This window comes from Eulemur rufifrons, chromosome 15 (genome assembly GCF_041146395.1).
Source record: "Eulemur rufifrons isolate Redbay chromosome 15, OSU_ERuf_1, whole genome shotgun sequence".
Classification (NCBI taxonomy): Eukaryota; Metazoa; Chordata; class Mammalia; order Primates; family Lemuridae; genus Eulemur; species Eulemur rufifrons.
In genome coordinates this window covers 63,791,904-63,809,497 of record NC_090997.1, presented here as the reverse complement: position 1 = coordinate 63,809,497, position 17,594 = coordinate 63,791,904, and the positions used below count along the sequence as shown (strand labels likewise).

General features: G+C 36.0%; 1 protein-coding gene across 2 annotated transcripts in view; it reads left to right on the top strand.

Annotated features, from left to right (window-relative positions):
* CDK19 (cyclin dependent kinase 19) overlaps nucleotides 1-17,594 on the top strand; it is a 134,729-nt gene that overhangs the window by 75,268 nt on the left and 41,867 nt on the right. For both annotated transcript variants that reach the window (XM_069487996.1, XM_069487995.1), the window contains exon 3: nucleotides 15,484-15,594. In XM_069487996.1, coding sequence (XP_069344097.1) covers nucleotides 15,484-15,594 — 111 coding nt within the window. The remainder of the gene's footprint in view (nucleotides 1-15,483; nucleotides 15,595-17,594) is intronic.

The following is a 17,594-nucleotide window of genomic DNA, read 5'->3' as shown; positions in this document are numbered from 1 at the left end:
AATGGAAAAAAGAGTTCCAGCCCCCAAGTGGTGGTAGGCTGGTCAGAGAGACAATTAAGCAACTAAAACCACCAGATGTTACAAGTATGTGATAGAAGTAAGTGGGTATAGTGGGGTACCAATGAAAGTGACCTGTTGTATTTTGAAACAGAGTGGGTAGGGGGCCGCGAGAAACAAAGAGGAACCATCAGGAAAAGGCTTCAAGAATGTCTGCATGCTTGAGCTGAATCTTGAAAGTGGGCATTTGCAGGTTGGGGTAAAGGCCTTTCTGGCAACTAAGCAGCTGTGGTATGAGGCACGGAGGTGAAGGTGGGCAGCCAGGAGGTGGTTTGCTATGGCTGGAGGTAGGATGCAAGCAAAAGGCCAGCCAGTGAGAAGGGTGGAGAATCAGGTCAAGGAGCTTCAGTGTTGATACTTTCAGAAATATTTTTAGGATAAGAGAAACTCCTGACACCGTATCATTATTTTCTTTGATCCGGTCTTTTAAAAAGTGCTCACAATTAGTAGAGTCCATAGATTTAGTTCTGAACCATGGGAGTTCGTGTGGAGATGATGAGTTTTGTTTTGTTTTCAAATGATGTGGATCTTACTGTATCACTATGTTAACAACTGAAATTAGGTTGGTAGCCCCTGAGTTAAGAATACCCTTCCTGAAAGGTTCCCCATTCCCTTAGTTCTGTCCCTCCTTACCACCATACCCTTGCCAACCTCTGACTCCCAAATGTCTTATTGCCACTGCTTCAGGGACATCTTTAAAGGATTTGTGAATTTAGAAGTAAAGGAAGATAGGAAGTTGGGAAAACATACAGTGGTTTAGTAGCTATTTTGCCATACTCACTTGCTTATAAGGAGGCCATTCTGTTCTATACTATTATCCTATGTTGCTTGATTTCCTACTCACTTTTCTAAAAAAATTTCAAATCTTCAACAAATTAGATATTCATTTGGGCTAAAATTAGCAAATCTGGGAAAGGTCGTATGTGAAATCTGAGCAGATGTTTACTTTTTCTTCTCCATGTGTTCTTTAAAAACGTTGAAGTCAATCGTATCATAACAAAGCAAAACAATACAAAAACCTCTGGCTGAGCCCTTGGTGCCTCTGCATTCATACCCAGGAGATTCTCCTCACCATTAACCATCAAAGCCAGCTCAGCTTTTGTTGCGATCTGGCTTTGTTTCCACTCTCAGTTTAGTTCCAAAAGTATTTGTTAAATGCCCACACATGGCTGGCCTTGTTCTCAGTGCAGTAGATAACGGTGAACAAGACAGACATGATATCTGTATTCATGGAACTTACAGTTTCAATGGTGAGAACTGTTCTTTCTGAGCTTCCTAAATACCTCCAACAGAGATTGACAAATCCAATAGATACTTCTCTTAATACTTGAAATCGTTATCTGCTCTCCCTTCTGGCAGGATGGAGAAACCTTTCTGTGCTTTCAGAACAATATCCTCTCTTGGGAGGAGGCTTCTACTTTTCTGAGCATACATCCTGAATCTATGTGATCTTCTTTCTCTTAAACATCTCCTTTTCAGACCCCTCAATGTTTTTGTTTTCCAGAAGTGCTCTCTACTAATTGCTCTTCTCATCTTCTCATGTAAAACACTTCCTGGGCAATCTCTTCTCCATGCTGATGACTCCCAAGTTCTTTACCTCTAGTTGAGGACTCTCTTCTGAGCTCGTCTGATTCCAAAATCAACCTTTCTCCCCACCTCAAAGCTGTACTGCTTTTCCTTATTTCTAAATAGTACCATTATTTATTCAGTTGTTTGTACCATCCTGGATCATTAGCCTATCAATTGCTAAATCCTATTGATTCTGTCCTGCCCCCTTTTTATCCACCCTCTCCTTTCTGTCGTTCTTGCCAGGTATTGTCTTCTTTCCCTCAGTCTCTTTCTCTGATATATTGGCCTTACTGCTTCTAAATTTCACCTTGTTCTATGGTCCCTTACTCTTGGGGCACACATAGTTTACCAGAATCTATTTAGTTATGGAACCCTGTTTCTACTAAAAATAGAAAAATTAGCCAGGCATGGTGGCATGCACCTGCAGTCCCAGCTACTTAAGAGGCTGAGACAGGAGAATCGCTTGAGCCCAAGAGTTTGAGTTTGCTGTGAACTATGATGATGCCACCACACTCAAGCGTGGATAACAGAGCAAGACCCTGTTTCAAAAAAAAAAAAAAAAAAAAAAGAATAAAGGCCTTAATGAATGGAAGGGAACAAAGGAAGTAAAAAGCTTGCAAGAGTTGGTGGAGAAAAGGGAGAAAAAGATAATGTAAGGTAAATAGTAAAGATACATGAAATTGGAGTTAGAGAAATTTTAAAAAGACAAACAAGCTTTATATGGTTGCTCAGACTACATAATATACAGTACATATTCATGAAAACAAAGTCTTTTGATTTCATTCCCCTGCAATCCTTTAATTTTACTTAATTTACTGACTGAACTATGTTCCTAATCCTGGCTAATCATTTTGTAGTTATATACCCTGATCAAAGAAGCGATTGGGCAATAGATTGTGTTTTTAACCAGACCGAACACATCCTTTGACACCAAAAACAAAACAAAAACGAACAGACAAAAAACCCAACTTAAAATACATGCCCTGATTTATTGTTATATGTGTATGTGTTTGAACTATGTGGTCTTCTGTCCATATTCTGGAATTTTCAGATGGCTAACCATTTTAGAAATTGTTATTTTGGTGACCTCTTTATAGATAAACAATCTACACTTGTTTTAGTCTTATCCATTCTGAAGACGTTAATGTGTATAATTTATAACGTGGAGCTATTCCAAATATATGTGTATGGGTTCATTTTTTAGAATTCACTGAAGTCTTAGTGTATGTTGTATAGCTGACTTTAGAGTTTTCTCTCTGAATTTTTAGAAATTATATTTTTTCTCCATTACTATTTAAATTTATAGCATTTTTCAAGTTATTCATGCTAATAATTGATATAAAAACTGTTTAACATAAAATGATTCTTGGTTTTAAAATGGAAATTAAACATCATTAAGATTTTTCCTAAGTACCCTATTCAAAATACTATTAATGTAATGTCTTACAGTAGCATTTTTCAAACTTTGAATCTGTTTGCTGATTCTTGCACTGATGCTCTTGCTTATGACCTATGCTATGCACTAGTGTTGTCAATTTTTTCTATTCAAGTCCAGTTCAGGTGATTTCACTTGAGGGGAAAATGCTGGTTGCAACTTAATAAACTGACTTCATAATCTACTGAGTTACAAGCTGCAGTTTGAAAAACAATACTTAGAGTTTTACAAAAAATAATTTAAAAAAATGCAGAGCAGCATCAGGTAGCAAACTAAATTTACTCATAATTTGTTCCCCCAGGTAACTCCTGTTGACATTTCAGAAATATGAAGGGAATATATATGTATGATAAGAATTCATACAATATAATAATTGCTATATTCTATTCAAGCAATCCAAAAGGATATACAATGAAAAATTTTAAATCTTTACCTGCCTTAATACCTGGCCCTTCTACACAAAAGTAGCTATTATAAATGGCTTCTTATGGCCTTAATGAAGTTTTTTATGGATGTACCACTACATATATCTCTTTTAAAAATATAAAAGAGATATATGTTCTATTCCATCTTTATCATTTAATATTCTATCTTAGTGATCTCAATCTGAATAAGATACAGATCTCTCTTATTACATTATTTTTAATGGCTATATAATATTTCATTGTAGAGATGGACCTTAATTTCTTCAACCAGTTCCTTACTGATGCCATTTAGATACAATTAACCTTTAAGATTTTTCCCAATTTTTATAGATGAAAAATATATCTCTATTGCTTCAACTTGCATTCTTAAATTGAGATAGTCATATTATCACATTTTTTACTATTTTAATTTATGTTAATTTTTGTGAAATGTCTGTTCAATTCTCTGCCCATTGTACTATGAAGTTTTTCCATTTTTCTAGTTGATTTTTATAAGTTCTATAAATCAAGCAAATTAGCTCTTTACTGTCTTATGATTTGATGATGTTTTCCAAATTTGTTATTAGCTTTTTGACTTGGTTCAGGGTATGTTTTCAGTACAAGATAGTTCTGTAGTCAAATTTATCAACTTTTTTCCTGTGTATTTTATCTAAAAGATGTTTTCTCCATAGCAGATGTTTGTTCAAAGTTTGTACTGAAGTGTATGAACAGAGCTTATGTTGGAGAAGAACATTTCAAAGAAGAGAGTCTAGTGAAATTTGGCCTTTTCTTGTTGTTGTTGGGGACAGAGTCTCACTCTGTCACCTGGGCTAGAGTGCAGTGGTGTCATCGTAGCTCACTGTAGCCTCAAACTCCTGGGCTCAAGCAATCCTCCTGTCTCAGCCTCCCAAGTAGCTGGGACTACAGGTGTGCGCGCCACCACACCTGGCTAATTTTTTCCATTTTTAGTAGAGGTGGGATCTCACTGTCCTGAGCTCAAGCTATCCTTCTGCCTCGGCCTCCCAGAGTGCTAGGATTATAGGTATGGAGCCTGGCCGACATTTTAAAATATATATTTTTTTCAAGCAGTTTTGAATAGACATTAAATATCAAAGCTCCAAAATCATTCCAAGAAAGTTTACTTTAAAGTTGATCTCCTTATGTGCATTGCTAAACACAAAATTATTAAAAGTTATAATGTTATGAATCATTTTTCATTATTATAATTTAGTGATTTCTAGGTTCTTTTTCCAATAATTGTTTAAAATATTTTCATAAAAGCCACATGTGTAACAATGTAGCGCTTCTTTAAAAATTAATGTGGCCGGGCGTGGTGGCTCACACCTGTAATCCCAGCACTTTGGGAGGGCAAGGTGGGAGGATCGCTTGAAGCCAGAAGTTCAAGACCAGCCTGGACAACATAGTGAGACCCTATCTCTACAAAACTAAGAAACATTAGCTGGCTGTGGTAGCATGTACCACCTGTAGTCCCAGCTACCTGGGAGGCTGAGGCAGGAGGATTCCTTGAGCCCAGGAGTTCAAGGTTGCAGTGAGCTATGATCATGCTACTGCAGTCCAGCCTGGGTGACAGAGTAAGATCCTGTCTCAAAAAAATTAAAGTTAACACTATTAGTGGAAATACTGTTTTTAGGATTTTATTGATTAAATCTAGCCAATGCTTAGTATAAAAAAACATTTATTTCATCGTGGAAACTCATCGCCCTCTTTATTTTCTCATAATGCATACAAAATTTTCCTAGTAGAGTGGGAAGGCAATGGATTTTTTGTTTAATTGAAACAATACAGTAGCTATTTCCTGGATTGTATTTGGGTCAGATCATTTAGTTGCTTTCCTTATTCGTACTGGTAAAGTTCCTGTGAGGTCTTCTGGAACTATATGTGGTTAATTGATCTATGCCTTGATTTCATTGTGTTTATCGTCTCTAGAAGCATAGTGATCTGAAGTGCATTGAATCATGGGTATTGGTAATTTCACCATCAGTAATTAATCAAAACTCTTAACTATAATTTATAAATGGTAGTACAAGTTCTTCTAGTATCTGGGGTGGGATGTCTGACCATTGATAATGCCAGATGTTCTGAAAAGTGGAACATCCAATATGTTAGAGAAGTTCTGTCAGAAGACAGAAGCCCCTCCACTCTCTCCAGACCCTCAGCCAGCACAGTCTAGGAGATGGGGAAAGATGAATTCCAAGGCAATTCTATCTGCTTGCCTGTTTAGTAAAAGCAGAAAATGCAAACTGTTTATTTTAGAAGTATAAGTTAGAAAGTTATGGGTTAGGTGTAAAACCAGATAGCCTGAGATTACACTGAGATGGAAAATAAGGTTTACTGTGGCCACACAGGATAAAGTTACTTTATTTTGCTTAATCAAATACCAACTTCAAGTTATTTTTCAGACTTAAGATTAATTTCTTTGAGATATCTAATTTTATTTGAAAGGTTTTTTTTTGTAGGTGAAAGATAATGGCAGTTTGTGTGTGTGTGTGTGTGTGCGTGTGTTTTGAGACAGTCTCATTCTTTTTTTTTTTTTTTTTGAGACAGAGTCTCACTTTGTTGCCCAGGCTAGAGTGAGTGCCGTGGCGTCAGCCTAGCTCACAGCAACCTCAAACTCCTGGGCTTAAGCGATCCTACTGCCTCAGCCTCCCGAGTAGCTGGGACTACAGGCACGCGCCACCATGCCCGGCTAATTTTTTCTATATATATATTTTAGTTGGCTGACAGTCTCATTCTTTTGCCCCAGCTAGAATGTAGTGGTGTCATCATAGCTCACTGTAACCTCAAATTCCTGGTCTCAAGCGATTCTCCTTGCCTCAGCTCCTGAGTAGCTGGGACTACAGGTGCCTGCCACACACCTAGCTAATTTTTCTCTTTCAGGACCCCAGACCATAATCGGAGCCTTTTTGTTACAAGAGGCCCGTTCACCCTTGTGTGGTGAACGGATCTTGCTCTTACTCTGTAAACCTATATTGTGCTCTTGCTCTGTGAACTCACCTTGTCCTTTCTCAATAAACTTCTTCACACTCAGCTTGCTTTGGGTGTGTCTGGTCATTCTTTGGCCAACAGTATGCCAAGAACCGAGAACAGATAAGATTACCAACCCTGAACCCGACAGGTTTCCAACAAGGAGGGTTGCAAGAAAAAGTTTTCCAATTACCCCTTAATGAATCAGAAAATGAGTTAGAATGCCCTGAGAATTCCAGGTAATTAAGATTTTACTTTGTAAACTCTGTTTTGGTTTGTTTCTGTTTTATTTTTTATATTTAATATTTGTATATTCAGACTACCATTGATTTATAAGAAATATATCCAATTTTCTCATATGGAATTTGTTACATAAAAGATTAAATTCTTACACTTAAAAAGAACGGATAAGCTATCATAGTCAAGGCGATGTGAATTTGTTATTTATTACAGACCTCACTTGGTCTCAAATATCTCTCTGACCAAGTACATGCAGAACTTAGAATTCAGAGAGAAAAAGAAACCAGATTGTTTGTTGTAAAATGGAAAGGGAAATAACTTTTATATAGTCATGGTATTAGAACAGAATCTACTAAAGGAGTGTTTCAAACATTTTGATAAGGAAATGCTATGGCATTTTCCATCTTAGCCTACCTCTTTCTAAGTTTTCTCTCTGATTTCAGGGAGTGGATAGCTTTGGAATTTTCACTTAAGAACGAAAACAACAATAATAACAGCTACTGTTTATTAAGAATTTATCCTTTGCCAGGCATTTACATAGAGTCTCTCATTTAGTCCTCATAACATTCTTGCAAATAGTAGTGGTCATAAGAGTAAAAGCTGTAATTTGTCAAGTGCTCAGTATGTTCCAAGCATTGTGTACTTAAATCTACTTTTATTCATTTATTCCTTATAGAAACTGTGTGTATGTTTGTAACTTGATATCTTTATTCTTCCATGAGACTCAGAAGGGTTAAATGACTTGCTTTATGTCATACTGCTAGTAAGTCAGGTCCCAAATGCAGTCTGAATTCTAAAATCTGCATTTTTTGCATTATACCTACTGCCTCACTGTCATTTGTACTGGGTGGTGATGGGAAACACTGACCTTCCAGGAGCTTATGACTAGTACCTAAGCTGTATCACTAGGTAAAATAAAGCAAAAAATTTAGGGCCTCCTTGAACCATAGCTGGCTTACTGTCTTTATAGACCCCTTTTCAGGGTATGAGTGCCACCTGCTGGAAGGTTATAATGCATCTGATCTGCTTGTAAAGACCAGTTTCCAAAAGCCCTGTCGCAGGTGAGGAGGTGTCTCAAATGCTAATTCTTGTTATACATTTAAAAAATTACACAACTCAGTACTTTCTAAAATAAAGTCGTTGACACTGTTCTCAACAAGAGGAAAGACTGATGGTCAAATGAATCAAGAGATCAAACAAGAATAGAAGGTTGGGTTTACTTTGAGATGAGTGAATTACTGAAGTGTAAGAGGACCAAATTTCCATTCAGAATACTCTTGAAAGAATCAGGGACCCATGGGGGTACCACAGACTTGGAGAACAGAAAGTGGGAATGAAAAGGGAAGAAAGATGTGATGGGTAGATAAAAATACAGATGGCTTTTGGAATTTTAGTCTAGCACAAGGCTCCCCAGATTGAATCAGGATCCTACATAGTGCTTTAGAGAAAAAAGATTAGGATTCTAACCTTAGATTATTATGCATTTAGGACAGTGAAAAGTGGCACTTTTAATAATCACATGCCTTTAGGGGGATCAGATAAAATACTGGCATGTTCATTGAGTATTCTTCATTAGGCTCCTTTGGGATCACATTATTATGCTGTGAGTCTGGCACTGAAGATGTTATCGTTTAGTGTGGGTCACAGGAGAATCATGGTCTACTTAACTGCTGTTTAAATATGATTAAAACATATTTGCAGTTGCATGATGTCATGTTGAACAAATATTTGTGAGATGAGAGATTAAAGTCCATTGGTAAAATCTGATTTTGCCAAGAATAAGGGAAAGTTCAATCATGACCATCTCCCTCTTTCATTGTGTCCCTTCTCAGGTAACCAACCACATGAGAAGCAGCTGAGATAGTATGATGGTATCCCATTTTGGCAGGTAGATTTCTGGAAAGGGCTGTCTTTTGGTGTGCAGGTGTGTATGTTTTTAAATTGTAAGAGTAACGCTCATTGTAGAAAACTTGTAAAATAGAAAAATCAAAAGAAAGAAAAATCACACATAATCTCACATTCAGAAGTAAGTACTATTCATGCTTTGGTATATTTTCTGTTTTATAAACACCATTTTATATTTTATAGCCTTTCTATATTATACCATAACATAGCTTTATAGCATAAGTTTTTCCCCTGTGATCAAATACTTACATATATTTGAGACTGTAATATGTGGATATACCATCATTTACTTATCAGTTTTCTTAGTATTGAACATCTAAGTTGTTTACTATTATTGTTTATTTGTTTCTTTCAGTAAATAGCAGTAGAAAATTTTGCTTTTTTTGTTTGCTTCAGTAAGTAGGGGTAGTGAATACCTTCTTGGTGATATTTATCTAAGGCCTAGCATTTTATTAGCAAATCAGCCTTGGAAGTAACTACTAATTGGATTAATCTCTGCTTTAGTTCATCAAGTGTGTCCCGCTTAAGCTCCTTTTCCTATGTATCATTTTCTTTAGGATTTTGTAGTGTTTATGGCACTCACAGCCCTTCCAGGAAACGCTCTCATAGGCTCCTTTGCTGTTCAGGTTATACTCCAGGTTAAATATCTTATCCCGAGATATTCAGAGTTGTTTCTGTTCTTTACATGAAGTCAGCACTCTATATTTCTAGCAGAGTAGGTGCTAATGGAGAGGACTGCTGCTTTTTAGGCCTGAAGTAAATGTAGCTTGTGGAGAGTTAGTGTCCCTGGAATAGCTATTTTAGATATGGTCTATTCAATTTGTTAAAAACAAAATTATTCAAAATATCTTTTGAAAGAAAATTATGAAAGAGTAGAAAAATTTTTATAAGGTTACAGGCCATTGACTGGTTTATTTTGTAAGAACCAGTTAAGTCAATAGATTTAAATTCATTTGACACATTTTTTAAGTACTTACTATGTACTAGGTATCATTTTAAGCACTTGGGATAGAAAGCCAACAAAAATCTTTGCCTTCATGATGCTTATATGTTAATGAAGAGAACGCACAACAAATAACATATAAACAGCATCACTTCAAACAATGAACAGCTTCTTGTCCGTGGGAGTGACATATTTCTGTACAATGAATATTAAAGGATAGATTTCACAAAAGGCAAAGTTATGACTGTGATACAGATATAAAATGAATACACTTTAAAGATTTTATTAAACTTATTAAATGAAGGAACCAAACCAATGTTATAACGCATTCAAAGGAGATCACTTAGAATAGACACATGTATAGATCTTGAATATTGAAATGAATGTGCAAAACTAGCTTTTCCACTTTTGGGGAGGGAGGTCAATGAACCTCTACTGGACAGCATAGAACTTGCATTGCCTTATAGATAAGAATTATTCTACATTGCTATCAGTTATATATAATGTACAGAGTTGTAAAATAGCTTCCATAAAATCAGAATGAGATAACTGAAAGGATGTACCCTTGACAATGCATTTTTTTCCCATTGAAGTACAAATCTTTTTCCTACCTGAGTTACTAGAAAACTTTTGGATTTCTATAATGTCTTTAGAACTGTAGATAAGGAATTCAGGGCTGTAGTATGTTTGATAGTGATTGTGCTTGCAGGAAAGTAAAGGTGCAGAAGTGTGGTTACAATTTTAAATAGAAAGGTCAGGGAGACCCACTGAGGAGGTGATTTGAGAGTACACTTAGAATAGATAAGGTTTGTGCCTGAGTAACTGTAATGATGGAGTTGCTATTAACTGAGATGGGGAGGAGCAGTTGGAGTAGAGGGTGGCGGTGGGTGGAGATCGTAACCTCAGTTTTGGTCTTTAGACATTCAAATAAAGACGTTGAGGCAGTTGGATACACATTAACTGGAATTCAGGGAAGATGTGTGGGCTAGAGGTAAACATTTTAGAGTTAATGCATATAGGTGACATTTAAAGCCTCCAAACCAGATGAGATCACTTAAAAACACTCCTTTAATGTGTCAGGCATTGTGCTAGTATCTAGGGTTACAGAAATAAAGTAAGAATTGTCTTTATCCTCAAGAAGCTTATGGTCTAATGGGGGGACAGCTGTCAACTGTTAAAACAGTGTAAAAATGTGCAAATATAAATTCAGTGAGGCCAAATCTGATAGTCATCCACCACCCTCAAACTCACTTGTTTAGTGGTATGACTGCAAAACAGGTACAGAAGGTAGTCAAAGTGTGGTACCTTTTCTAACAGGTGGCTTCTCCACTAACCCATTTTCCCTAGCATGTTCTCAGTGACACTGGAGAACCTCAATGGTGACACTTCTGCCTGCTTATGAGGCCTTTGCCTTATTATATATGGTCTTTGCCTTGTCTCTTGCTTTGATTCCTAGACTTCTTCCTAGAGATGTAGATGAGGGTGAAAGAGGAATTAGAAGGAGACATAGATAACATTAGACAATAATAGACATAGGTGACATTAGTTTGCTATTTGTTTTCCTCAATCTACCTTCACAATTATATTTAGCATCTTATAGAAACCTGTAGGGTAGAAAAAGCGTAACAGGTATGCAGAAATAGAAAGTGTACATTGCTATGCTAGAAAATGCAAATTTGGGGATTCAGGAAGAATTACTAGGGAATGCATGTAGTTGTATACTCTATATTCTTCCCTCATGTACAGGCATACCTCAGAGATATTGCAGGTTCAGTTCTAGACCACTGCAGTAAAGTGGATATCACAAAAAATCAAGTCACATAAATTTTTACCAGTGCATATAAAAGTTATATTGATACTATACAGTAGTCTATTAAGTGTGCAATAGCATTATGTCTAAAAAACAATGTGGGGCGGGTGAGGCAAAAATTTTTTTAAAAAACACACATATATGCCTTAATTAAAAAGTGATTTATTGCTAAAGAATGCTAATGATCATCTGAGCCTTCAGTGAGTTGTAATCTTTTTATTGGTGGAGGATCTTGCCTTGATGTTGATGGCTGCTCACTGATCAGGGTGGTGATTGCTGAAGGCTGGGGTGGCAATTTCTTAAAATAAGGCAACAATGACGTTTGCCGCATCAATTGACTCTGCCTTTCATGAAAGATTTCTCCATAGCACTTGGTTCTATTTGATAGCATTTTACCCAAGTAGAATATCTTTCAAAATTGGAGTCAAAAATTGAGAAGTCAAAGCTTGGTGCTGCTTTGTCAACTGAGTTTGTGGAATATTCTAAATCCTTTCTTGTTATTTCAGCAATGTCCACAGCCTCTTAACCAGGCATAGATTTCATTTCAGGAAACCACTTTCTTCATAGCTCACTACAGCTTCAGAAAAAAACAAATACTTTCTTTGATCATCTGTAAGAGGCAATTCCTCCTCCCTTTCAGTTTTATCATGAAATTGCAGCAATTCAGTCACATCCATCTTTAAGCTCCACTTACAATTCAAGTTCGCTTGCTATTTCCACAACATCTGCGGTTACTTCCTCCATTGACATCTTGAACCATTCAAAGTCATCCATGACAGTTGAAATCAGCTTCTTCCAAATTCCTGTTAATGTTGATATTTTGACCTCCTCCCATAAATCACAAATGTTCTTAATGACATCCAGAATGGTGAATCCTTTCCAGAAGGTTTTCAACTTACATTGCCCAGATCCATCAGAGGAATCACTGTCTATGTCAGCCATAGCCTTTCAAAATGTATTTCTTAAAGAATAAGACTTGGTAGTCGAAATTACTCCTTGATTCATGGGCTGCAGAATGGGGCTAGGGGAATAGGGAGATACTCTTTAATCGGGTAGACTTTCAGTTTGGGATGTTGAAAAAGTTCTGGAAATGGGTAGTGGTGATGGTGAATATACTTAATTCCACTGAACCGTATACTTACAAATGGTTGAAGTGGTAACTTTTATGTTATATGTATTTTACAAGAAAAAAGGTGATCTAGAGGTACCATGCAGCTGTAAAAAAGAATAAGAAAGATGTCTATATATTGATACTGTAGTAATATTGAAAGATATCCAAGATAGATTAAGTGTAAAAAAAAAACAACATGCAGAACAGGGTGTATATTATACTATCTTTTGTGTAAATAAGGGAGGATAGGCCGGGCGCGGTGGCTCACGCCTGTAATCCTAGCACTCTGGGAGGCTGAGGCGGGCGGATGGCTGGAGCTCAGGAGTTCGAGACCAGCCTGAGCAAGAGCGAGACCCCATCTCTACTAAAAATAGAAAGAAACTATCTGGCCAACTAAAAATATATATAGAAAAAATTAGCCGGGCATGGTGGCACATGCCTGTAGTCCCAGCTACTCGGGAGGCTGAGGCAGTAGGATCCCTTGAGCCCAGGAGTTTGAGGTTGCTGTGAGCTAGGCTGACACCACGGCACTCACTCTAGCCCGGGCAACAGAGTGAGACTCTGTCTCAAAAAAAATAAATAAATAAAATAAGGGAGGATAAAAATATAAATTCACATTTGCTTTTATGTGCATAAAGAAACATTACAAGGATTAAACAAGCAGTTAATAAAAGTTGTTACCTCTAGGGAGGCAAGAGCAGTAGTAGTGAGACATCTCAATATTTATCCTTGTATGTAATTTTGATTTCTGAACCATGTAAATGTATGATCTAGTGAAATTAATTTTTTTTAACATGTTACTTAAAATGAATTCATTGTAAAGGGATCAACAATTTTTAGTTACAGAGAATGTAATTTTTAGAGGTATTGATTAACTATTGCTGCAAGTGTCATCCCCTCTCCCAGATAAGTGAGGTCCAGGAATCTGGAGTCTGTTCAAGTGTGTATTGTTTCAGGAGCCTGGCTGAGATGCCAAAGTGGAATTTCATCTTCGTATCTCTTTTAGGCTGCATAGAGAACATATTTTCAGAAGAAAATAAAGGCAAACTCTTAAAAAGTTCATCAATACCAAGGAGTCAGAAAGAGGGAGACAAGTCATTATGCCTGGGGTGAGGCCTTTTACCAGGGTCCAAGGACTTCAAGGCTGGCCAAGGCAATGGGATCATTAAAAATATTATTTGACAGAGTCAGCCTAAAGTGTTCAAAAGCAGCAAATTTTAGCTGTAGCTCTACATCTCTCCAAAATGCAACTTTCTCTGATTCCATCATTAATGAGGAACATATTATGTCTAACACTTGCATCTGAAGCAAGAAGCAGAGCTGCTTTATATTTCTTAGTACCAACTGAGATAGCAGCTGATAGCTGAGCACGGCCTAATCTCTCTCCCCACCAAAGGGAGTAGGATTGTTATGTCTTCCCTAGTCATTTCCCTTTCAGCCTCCCTTTCCCACCTAGACCCAACAGGAGATGGAGAGAGAACACCAAGGCAGGCTGGGAAAAGGGGAAGGTGGGCTAGGGACAGCCCAGCCCATCCTAGCTCTTAACTTTGTAGCTGTGTTCCAGGGCGTATGGCTTAGAAGTAGAATCCAGGGAGTCATATCCTGGAATTTTGACCAATTTACAGCTGGAAGAACACTTTAAGGCAGTTTTCAAGGTGTAGATGAACAGAAAGAGCTGAGGTACCGAGCCAAAATGAGAGAATTGAAAACTAGGAAGTCTGTAACTGAAAATAGTAAAGAAATAGGCAACAGGAAAGTAGTCTATAAAAATTCCAGAGATGGAGTTCAGATGATTTTACATGATTCCAGGCACTCAGGCTACACTTTGCTCATTTAAAGTTATTAAAGTTATTAGAATGGGTAAGCAGTTTATTTTTCTCTGCCTCATTGATCTATTTATAGGTCTGTCTTCCCTACTACGTTGTGGGAGTTGAAGACAAGGACTTTAGCTGTAGTGGAAAAAGCATGGACTTTGGAATCACGAAGATCTATTTAAGTCTAAAACCCTTCTCTTTCTAGCTGTTAGACACTGATCAAGTCATTTTTATCACATTGAATTTTGGGTTCTCTGTGCATCATTGGATTTTTATAAGGATTAAATGGGAGAAAAACATTTTGTATATGATCATCTTGCACATACAACATGTTCAATAGATATGTTCTTCCCTTTTCCTTGTTGTATCTTCCACAGAGCTTTACATTTAAAAGTTATTCAAAATATTTATCAACTTGAGTATGTTTCTACCTAGTAAATGTGAACCCTGGTTAAGGACAGCCTGAGGCAGGCGTATTTATAAGGCTTTTACCTTGAACAGTTAATGTCATTGTTGTTAAATATTTTATCAAGCAACTGTCTATTACGTGCCAAATGCTGAATATTCACTTGCTGATCCTGATCTGGTCTTTCTTCCATGTTGTCAAAGTCCAGCTTAAGCTTATTCTTTGTGAGGCCTATTCCTTTTTTTTTTTCTATTTACAGGACCTCTTCTCAACTCCTATTTTTATCAGTGGGTATAAGTCATTTCCTTATACTCAATTCAAACAAAACCTCAACCATACAGTCTAGGCATAGATAAGTATAGAGAATGTTGGATATCTTTCTTTCGTCAAATATTTATTGAGCACCAATACGGTGCTGGAGTGGATATAACCAGTGTCAATATATGATTACTGCCTCCCAAGGAACTATTCCTCCAGTAAAAAAGATATGCATGTACCAAAGTATAATTAATTCTTCACTGATATGATACCACTTTTGCTTACCATTTTACACTTTATCATTTAAATTGATCCTGTTTTAAAAACATGCACATACACATAGAAAAAGGATTGGAAAGACGCACCAAGATGTTGGCAGAGCTTATCTCTGAGTATTGGCATTTGGGGTGGTATTTTTTTCTTAGATTTTGCTTACCTGGATTTTCTAAATTTTTAAAAAATTCATTTTGAAATAGTTATAAGAAATTCATCATTTCCACCTCCTTGCTAACAGAATAGTGACCTCTCTTTTTCTCTTGCATGTAGCTTTTGCGAGAATTGAAGCACCCTAATGTGATCGCATTGCAGAAGGTGTTCCTTTCTCACAGTGACAGGAAGGTGTGGCTGCTGTTTGATTATGCAGAACATGACTTGTGGGTAAGTATAAACTCACTGTATTTTTAGGATTATTTCATATAGGTATGGAGCACATATGTATATGGTACATATTGCTAATGTACAGAAAGAAAAGATTGTTCTAATAAACATAGTTCAAAATAAATATAATATAGCCTATTTCAGGCTGTTAAAGAAACCCAAAATAAATATAATAAATGTAAATGTTGATTTTAAAGAATTTGTGCAATAAACTAACATTTTACTCAGAAAACAGTATTTGTAATATTCAAAAATTTCACTTCAGAAAATTTTAATGAGTGGGATATTATAATTTTATGCAAGTAATTAGTGACAGTTTATTAATATGTGTAGTGAAAATTACTTTCTTTTGTTATACTCGTAGTAGTTCAAATTTAACCAGCTATGTGCTTGTGAATAGTTTCTTTTTCCAAGTTATAGTTAACCTCCCGAAGCACTTTTCTGTTTAAAACTAGCTCCACCAGATAGAAGTATATGTATGCCCATAATAATTAAAAAAAATTTAAAAAGAAGTATATGTGTGACTTTGCAAATTTTAAAGATACTTTATCAATATATGATAAAAGCAAAATTTTTAATTCTTTTAAAATTAGGAATCAGACATTTGAACATTTTATCTGAAGAACTGCTAAAAGTAAAAAAAATTCAAATTTGGCAGTAAGTTAAAATTATGGGTAATTAAATTTTGATTCAATATGGTGTGGTTTGTCATCTATATAAATTATATATCTGTTTAGGAATAACTTTAACAGATTCAGGTATTAAAGGAATTTTCAGAATTCTTGCTATTATAGCAGATATTGACAAGAATCTCTAGTGTGTTTTTCTCAATTTTTTTCATGGATGTTCATAAAAATTGTATTTTCTCTGTTTTTCTGTATTCTTCTATATGACTACCAAGGTTTAATTGATAATGTATGTACTTCACTTTGAACATTAGTGGTATGATGAAAGACGTAGTGCATTAGACTAGTCAGATCCTGTAGAACTGTCCTGTACAATATGGTGCACACATTCATTGTACCTGTTTCTTTTTTTTTAATGTGGCTGTTAAAAAGTTGAAAGTTATATATGTGGCCCCCATTATATTTCTAATGGAAATTGCTGCTATAGTATAAACTCTAATTTTCTATTATTTCTTAAAATCTAGTGAATGTTACTGAACAGTTGATAAAAAATAGGAAAGCTGCATAAATAGCTCAATGATTTTACATACCATTTGGTCATTTTAAAGTTAGTAGAACACTGATGACTTTGCCAGTATTGTTTGAATAGGGTTTTGAAGGCCCTTAGTGTCCATTAGGCATGTTTTGGATGGAGGGTGGGGTGGGGATGGAGGTGGCAATGTGGGGGCCAGGTAGCAGGTAGCATTTCTTCCCTTTCATTACAATGTTTTTATAACCCACAGTATAATATGTGGATGAAAAAATTTGAATATGATGATCCAGTTGTATATATTTCAGTGGGATTGAATTTCCCATTTTTCTTTCTTTTCTCCTTTTTCGTGATTACCTATTTAATATTAACTCCTAGGAATGTATCCTAATTCATTCTGTGCCAAAAGAAGGTGGAACTTTCCCAATAATTCAAGTATACACATAGTCAGTGATGTTACCCAAATGCACTTAGTGCTAACTTTTTATAGAATAGTAAAGATTTACAGTTTTCTTCTTTTTTTAAATCTTTCATTCTGTCAGTAGAGAATATGACTAACGCTATTCTTAGTCAGCTGTTAGATATCAACCCTTTTTACCTTTTGGTCATATTTAATGAAAATCTTAATGGTTTCAGTAAATCTAGTCATTTTGACCCCACGTTAACATGATTACATTCACCCCCAACATGGATTCAGTTTTAGTTGACCTTATTATTCAAATTATTTTTCTTTCTGTCATTACTGGCCTTTAATAAGTAATTTTAAAATATAGAGCATTTGTTACAGCCTTTATTGTATTTTATTGGCATAGATATTAGCAAAGAATATATTACTATGGTATGTT